A 10319-nucleotide genomic window follows, 5' to 3' on the forward strand; every position below is an offset into this window, starting at 1 on the left:
TCAGGAAATCCTGGGAGAAAATGTCATGCCATCTGTGAGGAAACTGAAGGTTTGGCGTCATTGGACCTTCCAACAGAACAATGATCCCAAGCATACTTCAGAGTCCACTAAGGCTTTGGATTTAGAAGAAGTCCTGGAAGATACTGGAGGGCTCATCTCAGTTGCGTGAGTAGAACCCCATTGAAAATCTTTGGTGGGATTTGACGCAAACCCAAGAATATTAGTGAACTGAATGCCTCAGGAATGTTGCCAGAAGCTGGTGTCTGGCTGTGCATCACATTTGCGGCAGGTCATAAAAGCAAAAGGATACTAAGTACTAAAGATGCTTGTCATGAAGGGGCTGAGTAATGCTGAGACTGCAGTAGTCATTAAAAGTAGCATTTTTGAGTTGAAAAATTTGGCACTTGTAATATTAGTTTTGCTGAGCAACTTAAATAGTTCTCATTTGATTTCTTTTTTGTAAAGAGCTGCTAGTTTGTACATTTTACCAATAAACCTAATTTGCAGTGGGGGTTGAATAATTTTGATTGCAACTGTTATGTTCGAGAACACATTCACAGTAAAAGGAACGTATGAAAAGTCATGAAAAACATGACTTCAAAAACATGTCTGAAGAGGTTTTATGTATCATTCATGCATATTTCGATAATTTAGCAATCTCGCCCAGGCCCTTGTCAAGCCCTCCTTACAGTTAGCAGTAAGATTTTGTCAAACATTCAGCACACAAGCCTATATCACAATCAACAATTCTCCATAAATATACAAAAGCATGTTGCAAAACTGTACAACTTGACAAACCTGATGCGATGTGTGATAGTTTCATTTACGCTGATTGTGTTGTGGTAGCGCTCTGAAGGGAGAGTGACTTAGTGCAGAGAGCAAAGGGTGGAGAAAATCAGAGAAAATTGTCAGAAATGAAAACGAAACTCATAAAACGTATTAATACATTGTTTTGGGGCGAATACAGCATTTGAAAACAATGAAAAGGTAACATGGTGATCTAAATATATTACAGTTTGGCAGTTAATACCACGTAGAAGTAAAATACCTCCTCTTTAAATTGTTGGGCATTAGTAAAGGAATAGCCACGGCACAGTAAACAATGCGGGATACATTTGAGTCATTTGGAGCACAGTATGCTCAAAACGGAGAACGACTTGTCTTCAAATCGGATTCCAGTAACTATCGGAACAACCCTACGCTACCCAGTGGACTAGAGCGACCCCTGCGTCTGGAGTGAAAGGACTTAACGGGGTTCCGAGTAACTGCCAGAGGGTGGTTTGGGTGTGTGCATGTGAACATATGTAAGTGCATTCGTGTTGACGCCATGTTGGAATGACTGGAGGGCAGCTTTCCGAGGGCAGCTCAAAACTCAAAGCCAACCACTGGACTGGAAATCTCTACGGTGCTCTTGTTTTTAACATTGTCCGACTTGTGGAACCACGTTGAAAGTTTATTTTTCTGCTGGGACGGTTTACGAAGCGGCGCGAATACTCACATTATAGTGTCATGTAATGTCTGTGGGGAAGACTATTGATTGTGCACTTTTTTTTTTTTTTCCCTGGAGGAGGAATGGTCAGACGGTGCTGCCCTTCTCGTAAGTGTTCGATGTGGACTTGAATCATTACTCGACAGTAAAATGTGCAGTGACTGTATTAAAAATCATTGTCATCACAAAAGAACCATTGAAAAACCCTTTACACAGCGGTTGTATGGGAAAGCTGTGTCGGCCAGTGCAGTAACAACACTCAAATGTGAATACGTGTACAGACTTAAGTGGTTGCAGTGTCCCGTTGTATTCGACAAAGTACAAATTTGTAACTGTGTGAACAAGAAGATTTTTTTTATTATTATTTATGAATTATTTTGTATTCATTACTGTGAGCTGACCAAATACGCATTTGTCTGTCGAAAATGAACGATCGTGTGCAATGTTCCACAGGGATTAAAGATGATATCATGATGCCAATCTGGGCTCCTTCTTGTGATACTTAGGATCTGCTGTAGTTAGTATTTATTCATTTTGATTACTTTAAAATATATGTTTTCATTTTGGTTTACATAGATACACTCTATTAATCACTTGTGAGGGTAATTTATTTTCTGCATTTCACCCATCCCTCACTTAGTCAGGCTGGCGCAACCTAGTGCTTCCGTTCAATTTCATTTCTGTCCAGTGAGTAGGTCAGCAATCAAAATACACTAGATGGTTTGTAAGTTACACTAGACAATTTGAAGTTGTAGACTGCGCACTGGCCAATCAGCGAAGAGCTGTGAAGCCATGATGTCAAACTCAAGCACCTGTCTGGGACCCTTTTGTGGTACAGCACAACAGTAAACAAAGCGGTTGACATGGCTGTAGACGAAGACAGACATTCTGTGTTGGCAACAAATCCAGAGATCGAGGATTTAAAGCCGGAACAAAGAGAATGTTTAGTGAATTTTATCAAGGGGAAAGACGTTATTACCCTTCTTCCTACGAGATTTGGCACATTACATATGTCACGACCAAATAGCACCAAATTTTTTAAAAAGTACTTGCCTCCCGTTGAGCAAATGAATCCTAATGCTGCGAGGTCAGACGGTTTCCATGAAGTGAAACCGGCTGATGAATCCCTCATTAGTTGGAAGATTGTACCTATGCATATAGCGTATTTTGGGTTGATGGGGGACAGTTTTACACTCAGGTCACAGTAGAGTACTGGTGGAGACTTGTTTTAGATTTGGTTTAGTCATTTCATAAATCATGAGTCGAAGTGGTAAAAACTGTAATATTTAAGAAATTAAAAGTGCTTAATTTATTTATTTAAGTATTAATCTTGATTTACAGTTTTGACTAATCAACATGAAATCTACAAATGTATCTGGCACTTACAATTATTACTATAAATTGCATGATTTGTACTCAACAGTATGAAGTTTAAAGTATACATTTTCACTTGAATTTAGAGAAAATAAACCCTAACTTTAGTCTCGATTTCCACATCTATTTCCAATCAATAAAAATATTTAATACTTTTAATGCTTTTATACTTGTTCAACATCTGCATTTTCCAAACAAATTTGTAATAAATATAAGAGTATTTTTTTATGCAGAAATGTTACATTTTATTATACATTTTATTGACCACATGGCTAAAGATTTAAGTGTTTGTGAAGATAACATTATAACATGTCCATTTTCTTCCCCTTGAGCCCAGTTCTTGTTAAAAGCTCAGTTTTTGTTTTTTATCCAAATGCGGACAGCGCCCACTGCTTGACATCTGTAGGGCACTGGGGGTACTTCTGCAGCGCCTCCATGATCTGACTATTATCCAGCAGGAGCCTCATGAGCTGGAACTCCCTCTGGGTCCGGGCCCCCGAGCTGTCCAGGGGCCGAATCAGCTCCATCTGCTGCAGGTGCTCAAACGCCTGGGGCCACAGAGGCAGGGCACAGGTTTAGTTCCACTGTTTAAAAAATGTGCTGTACATGGTTGTAAAGGAGAAGAGAGCAGAGCGCACCCACCTTCATCACCACGGGCTGCTCAAAGTTGTACATGGTGCTGGACTTCCTCTGCAGAAATTTTTTAAACTCTGGAAAATAATAAAAAGAAGGAAAAATCCATAATGAGCAATATACAGTACAATAATATAAATACTTGATCTCTCTGATACTTTAAAAAATATTGTTTGGAAGTATATTTATTATTTATATTTTTGGCATTTTGAAAATGCACCATGACTATGCAGTTTTTTGGTGGTCTCTATGGAGATGTTACTGCTTTGCCTGAATGAATGAATATTACAAATGACCATTACTCAAAAATTCCTTGAAAACATACATTCTTGCTGTGCTTGCATACCTCTCCACAGATCTGACCTGTAACTTCACCAGGTGATGTCACCTGCTTTCATCCATTGAGGTCATTTTAATGCCATACCGTGGAACATTCTAGGTAAAGAAATAACACCTCCATGCAGGCAAGCAAGTGGTGGACGTTCAGTTAAAGGAATTACATAATTCACCTTTAACTGAGAAATTTTGGATTATGTGTCTGATGCCCTCTGCAGGTCACCAGGAGAATTGAATCACAGATGCAGCAGGGACTAGGACTGGGTATCATTAAGAAGTTGCCGATACGATACATCTCGATACAATATACATCTCGATACAGTGAGCTTCCAATTCAATACAATATTTAAAATTGAGTTGATACGATACAATAAAAAATAAAGGCTAAATCATGGCTGTGATACTAAAAGTCTTTGTTAAACCACTTCTTGCATAAAGTTCATATAAAACACAAACATTTTAATCATCAAAACAATGAAAATGTCAAATGTGTCTCATAAATGAGTTTCATTCCTCTAAACAAACAAAGAACTGAAAAAATACTCTTGACCACTTGATCACATTAAACAATACAATATATATCGATATTTTGACATTTTTTCACACCCCTAACAGGGACTGCACTTTTTTACCCCAATGCACTTATGTCTAATAACAGCCACTTTGCATTGGTGCTACACAATGAAAAGTAAATGTTTGATAGTATAATTATTTCTCCATCAGGTTAAGGTTAGGCGTTTCGTTAGGGTTTTGGGACAGATTTAGGTACTGGGTTTGGCAGAACTGCGCTGGGACACATACAGACTTTAAAAAACATGGAGGGGCTCTTCCTGACATAAATTGGAATTCGGAAAAACATGATATGTTTCTGAAAAGGAAACAACAACTTTGGCGTACCGTTGTGGACCATCTGCAGGTTGAAGGGCTCTCCGTAGTACAGGTCGTTCAGGTGCTTCATGGCGATGATCAGACATAGCTCCAGGATGGACAGGCCTGTGAGAACATGCAACCACACACTTCTACGTTACAACCACAGCGCAATGATAAATCAATGTTACATATTATCTCTTTATCATAGCATATCAAATGTATGGGAAGCAAGAAAAAATGACAAGTTTACAGATTTACACAGTGTGGAATATCCCAGTCAAAGCAATGGCATCACCATCAACAAGCAGGTGAAAAAATACATATACATACTAATTATCAAAAGTATGTACAAACACAGGCATAGAAAAAGTAGTTGAACGTACTAACATACCATGCAGCATGTTCGCTTTCGCATCAGCAATACACATGCGGCTAGCCTCCAGGACGTCCACGGGTTTGATGGAGGGTTTGGCTACAGAGACTCGGCTCAAGCAGAACATCTAGAGGAGGACATCAGGAGAAGTCCACACACAGTTAGAAGACCAAACAAAAGCCCTGATGTCCTGCCCATAACGATATTGATTGACTGATTATTATTGACTATTGTCCTCACCAGAAGCGCGTGTAAGGAGCGGAAGTCCTTGCTGGAGTTGAAGTGTCTCCGAAGAACGTCCTCAACTGATTTGTCCTGACACAGAGCCTGATCGAGACATAGCATAGGACGAGATAAGAAGATTTCCAAGATTTCCAAGATTTATCAGGCATCTTATCTTAGCGAAACTTCTATTCTATTCGCTAAAATCATTAAATAATATTACCACATAACACTTCTATCTCGAGAACAGACAGAGGCCTACCTTGACACTGTTGTTCCACTCTTCTGCAAATCTTTGGTCAGGGAAGGTCGCTGGGAGCCACAGCTGCTTCTGGACGCGCTGCACGTAATCAGGGAAGGTGGCGTCACTAAACAAGTGGATCTGACGGTGGGAGAACCTCGACTTGACGCGCTTCTCCAGCAGCTCCAGTACATCCTTCAACACAGGGAAGTTGGCAACATAATTTAATATTGAGTAGAGCGTAGAATTTGTGTTTAACAGTCAAAATGCTCAAGTTTGACCTAGTTTATGGTTAATATCTTAACATCTTAGATCTTCTCTGTCATCACAAATATACACTTTTTTGCACAATGATTAAAAGTAGCAGGTATATCTATGTTGTCACTATATTAGGTATTTTTAAGCAGCAGGACAAGATAGACACACACTCCACACTATTAAATACAGGATAATCCAATGTTTGACTATTCCAAATTTAAGACTTTTAAAATACCTTTTTAAGACCACTTAAATGAAAATTCAGATCATGTGAAAAACATCAGATCCAATTCTAATAATGACCAACCAACTCTTGTACTAGATCCAAAATCTAAGAGCCCCTGTGGATTAAACCTTCACTTCCCCATGATCCACCCGATGTCTTCCTCCACTCTACTGATTGTTTACTCATTGCCGCCGGCGCCAGAAACCAAAGTATTGTTTGCGCGTACTCTAAATTAGACGTTCATTCACATTGTTGTTGTTTTTTTTCTTTTCCATTTAAGATTGCACTGCAGCCTGGTTGAGTATACAAAAAATAGGCTAATGAATTTTAAGAAATTTGAGAAAAAAATAAGACTTGGGCTAACATAATTTAAGACATTGTAAGGCCTTAATTTAGGAACATGAAATAAGACCTTTTTAAGACTTTTAAGACCCTGCGGCTACCCAGTAAATATCTTTGTGTATCTGACCATTCAGCTCAACACAGTCACAAGACTACAGTTGTACCAGCAAATATGAAAAAATGTTTGTATTGGTGCATGATTCAAAATCTAACTGACTACATCTTGCTATTGTTGCTGTTCTCCCATATAAATCATTAAATCAGAAAGCTGAAACTAACATGAATTATCTTGAAAAGAAAAGTCAAAATACAGAGTTTACAAAGGAGTAAGGAGACTGACCAGGCGGCAGGTTAGGCCCACCACAGCGATGGGAGCCTGGGCCGACTGTGACACATCGAACAGGTTGTAGAGGAGAGTCTGGTTCTTATGATGCACAAACAGATCGAACTCATCCAGAAGGAAAAGCACGGGCCGAGAGCTGCTGCGGTCACCTGGGAACGGAGCACAGAACACAGGAGATGAAATGATAATATTTCAGGTTCTGACAAGTTTTGCATTCAAATCCAAAGGTTTAGATATTAGGTAGTATGGTGCACTGAGTTGTCATTATTATGTTGTTGTGTTGCCAAAATGCAGAAATAATGCTTTTGAGAAATGTACAAAAATATTTTAAGAATTCATATTTATAAAAAATAAATAAATAAATAAATAAAAATTGGAAGGTTGAACTCACCTTTCTTTAAGGCCTCCAATAGAAAGGCAAGATTCTCTGCAAAGCTTCCCTGATGGAAACAAAAACATACAGATTCATCAGTAATTTGACAACAGCCATAAGTAAAACTGCTGTAAAATCTAAAACTGTATGTAATCACCTTTTTATTACTGCAACGGAATCATCGTGACTATTAAAATGTTGTAATCATTAACTAGAGTAAACAGAGTCTAAAAGATTATTAAATCAAACTGGCAAAAATTAACCATCCAGTCACAAATTTTCAACCTTTATTTTGTTAAAAAATGTCAATGTACAAAAGAATAATACTTTAACTACTAAAATAATAGTTAGTTGTAGTGTTTACAGACTTACAAAGACTTTGTCGCCCACAACATTCTCCAGGTGCAGCTGTCTGGTGATTTCTTTGAGAGCGATTTTGTCGTCAGTCTGTAGAAGACCTGCAAACACAAAGTGGGGATAAGGGGTAGATGAAAACAGGAATTTTCTGAGCACTCATGCCTTGAATGCAGAACAATGCGGGATTACAAAAATCCAAAAATCCATACTAAGTAAGAGACAGATGAGGGAACACTAATATGGTAAAAAGCTCGATTTTCACACGATAAGATAATGTATGGAGTTTAAACCCTTTTCAACTTACCGTTGAGATGAACCTGCATAAGGGTCTTGTTTATGTCTTTCTCCTCCATCAGCTCCTTCAGCACACTCTTGAGGAGCTGCACACAAGCACACACACATTAGACAGTGTCCTGACGCCCCCTAGAGGCTGTACAGAGCAGAACTCACCATGGTTTTGCCCCCTCCTCTAGGTCCCACGATCAGCACCGAGTTACTCTCACCATGGAGCGCAGTGCGGCGGAGCAGCTCCAGTAAGTGTCTGCAATGGACAGACTATCAACATCTTTTACTTTTTATTTATTTTTTCACTATTTTCACTATGTAACTTTTCTAGCAGATGGTCTGATACTTGTGTTTCCATGGAGATGCCGCTGCTTCATCCAGTATGTTCTACATAACCGTAACCACCAAAATATTACTAAAATTTTTCACAATAATTTTGAAGTTACTTATAAAAAAGTTATATTATTTGTATCTTGTATGGAGGCTTATGAGCAAGAGGTGATTCATTTCAAAATTTACATTTAAACAATTTTACATGCAATATGGCAAACTGTAGCTGTTTGAATGTTTTGCCATTTTTATTTTTGAAGCATTAGCTCGAAGAGTAATTTATTTGTAACAAATCAGTTCAAAGCACAAATATTTTTTGTCTCTCATATAAAATTGTCAGAATGTTACTTCATTACTATTAAACATTATCAATTTTCAAAATTAAATTACACAGAAATCCTAAGCCCCAACAGAGCTGCAGAATCTGGGCTCAGAGGAGAGGACAGGGAGCCTCCAAACTGGGACAGCCCCGTCAGGTGGCACTAAAGTGGGTCAAAGCACGCCACTGAGCCCCCTGACAGCTCCTCCACAACTCACTTTGCTCCCTAAGTGCAAGCCTCAAAATTACAGCTGCGTTGGGAATACCATTTGAAAATGTTGGTAAGAATATCCAGAGCCAGGGGAATTTACAGATTACAGATAACAAAATACAGCATTCTATTGGTGTGTCTACGGGCAAGACACTGCACACGTCAGTCCCTGGTCTAGTCCCTGGTCTAGTTTAAATAAAGATATTGGAATATTTTCATGTATTTTCAATTTAATTAAAATAAAATGTACAATGTACAACATGACTAAATTTACTGTAATAAAAAACTTAGAAAATAGCAAACAACATTAGGATTTAAGGAAAATAATAAATACAAATCTGCATATTTTTATCTGCATGATTTCCCCTCAAATAAACCTGAAATCTAGAATCTTTACATACTTGTGCTGTGCAGCCACCCCCTCAGGCGTCTCTGGGAGCTCCTCATGGCACAAACGCTCCCTCAGCATCTTCTGCAGCTGTGGAGGAGAGAAGAGATCCTTTAACTATAAGAATAAACAATATAAAACAAATCTTACCTACAAGACAGAACAGACCTGAGCCACGCATTCTCCGACTGGAACATGGGTCTGCTTGGTTTTCCTCTTACTCATGACCAAGCTAAAAACATCGTAAGACTATATTACAATTTGTAAAACAATAAGAAAAGGACAAGTGAATTGTTGGCATTGTAGAGTTGTCAAAAGTATCAAGAACTGGATACTAATTGAAGCTAGATATGCATTTGAGTATAAGGCCACATAGACTAGTATATGTCCATGGACCACTATTGAGTCTCAGTGGACTGTGGAATTACACAGATAAAAGCTCACATGGTAATATAAAAGAGAGCGCTATGATTGAATATTGAAAATCACATTCTATTATCTAAAGAAAGAGTGTTTTTTTTTTCGTGGTATCAGAATTGGAATTGAGTATAGTGTTTAATCTTTAGTATCAAAATTGAGAGTTTAGTATTGTGACAACACTACTATCTACATAAGACAAGCAAGTGAAACTTTAACAAAACAAGTTACTGGTCAGCTCTGTGAAGACATGACTCTGCTCACTACAAGAATTCATGTTTTCTACACCTGTAACCTTAAGTACCTGTAATAAATGCAAAATAGACTGGTATAATGCCATACTGTGAAACTTTCTTGACTAAACAATAACATCTCAAATGCAGATGGCAAAATGAAATGAATCCAGAAATATGCACGTTTAAAATGAATAAAACATAGTAGAGGTGTAGCTAAAATTTTATATACTGTTACTTTAAACGTTTACTTAAGCAGAATTAATAAGCATAAAGTCACAAAAACATTGTAACATCAGACTTGTGTTTTAGTAGTGTAAATATGAACTGCTAAACTAAGAGTATAAAAACACAATATTCTTTTAATTCAACAGCTTTTGTCTCTTGAAGATCGGTGCAAAAATACACGATATGTAAAAGAATAGTGGAAGAATTACTGCAACAAGTTAGTAACTGAGTAGTAGCCCCATGTTGAATGTACTACCTTTGGACAACCTAAAAACGTGCAGAACCGGCAGGACCACCGCTCGGGAAACGCTTACGGGAAAAAGAGGATTCTGATGCGGGTTGAAGGCAGATGTACGAACCGGTTATGTCCAGACAGTTAAAAAATCATGTAAAACCATAGATCTGAATCAAAGGAGAAAACTATTCCGGAGAGCTCTGTGTTCGCGCGACTTCCAACACTTCCGCACTTTG

At 38.2% G+C, this 10319-nt stretch overlaps 1 protein-coding gene across 2 annotated transcripts; it reads right to left on the reverse strand.

The window, feature by feature from the left end:
- Positions 1 to 2783: 2783 nt before the first annotated feature.
- Positions 2784 to 10319, reverse strand: orc4 (origin recognition complex, subunit 4). Of its 2 annotated transcripts, none has more exons than XM_055165102.1 (14): positions 10163 to 10319; positions 9139 to 9202; positions 8984 to 9060; positions 7888 to 7978; positions 7742 to 7817; positions 7453 to 7538; positions 7099 to 7147; positions 6705 to 6856; positions 5560 to 5733; positions 5316 to 5402; positions 5094 to 5202; positions 4730 to 4825; positions 3506 to 3573; positions 2784 to 3411 (listed from the first exon to the last, which is right to left on the reverse strand). In XM_055165102.1, exons 2-14 carry the CDS (start codon positions 9193 to 9195, stop codon positions 3229 to 3231), a joined length of 1305 nt encoding a protein of 434 aa, XP_055021077.1. In that variant the 5' UTR covers positions 9196 to 9202; positions 10163 to 10319; the 3' UTR covers positions 2784 to 3228. The 2 variants fall into 2 exon arrangements, with proteins under 2 accessions (XP_055021077.1, XP_020772762.1); XM_020917103.2 differs by having other exon boundaries at positions 10105 to 10319.

The sequence above is a fragment of the Boleophthalmus pectinirostris genome, unplaced genomic scaffold (genome assembly GCF_026225935.1).
Source record: "Boleophthalmus pectinirostris isolate CB_2022bp ecotype Guang Dong unplaced genomic scaffold, ASM2622593v1 HiC_scaffold_11, whole genome shotgun sequence".
In the NCBI taxonomy this organism is placed as follows: domain Eukaryota; kingdom Metazoa; phylum Chordata; class Actinopteri; order Gobiiformes; family Gobiidae; genus Boleophthalmus; species Boleophthalmus pectinirostris.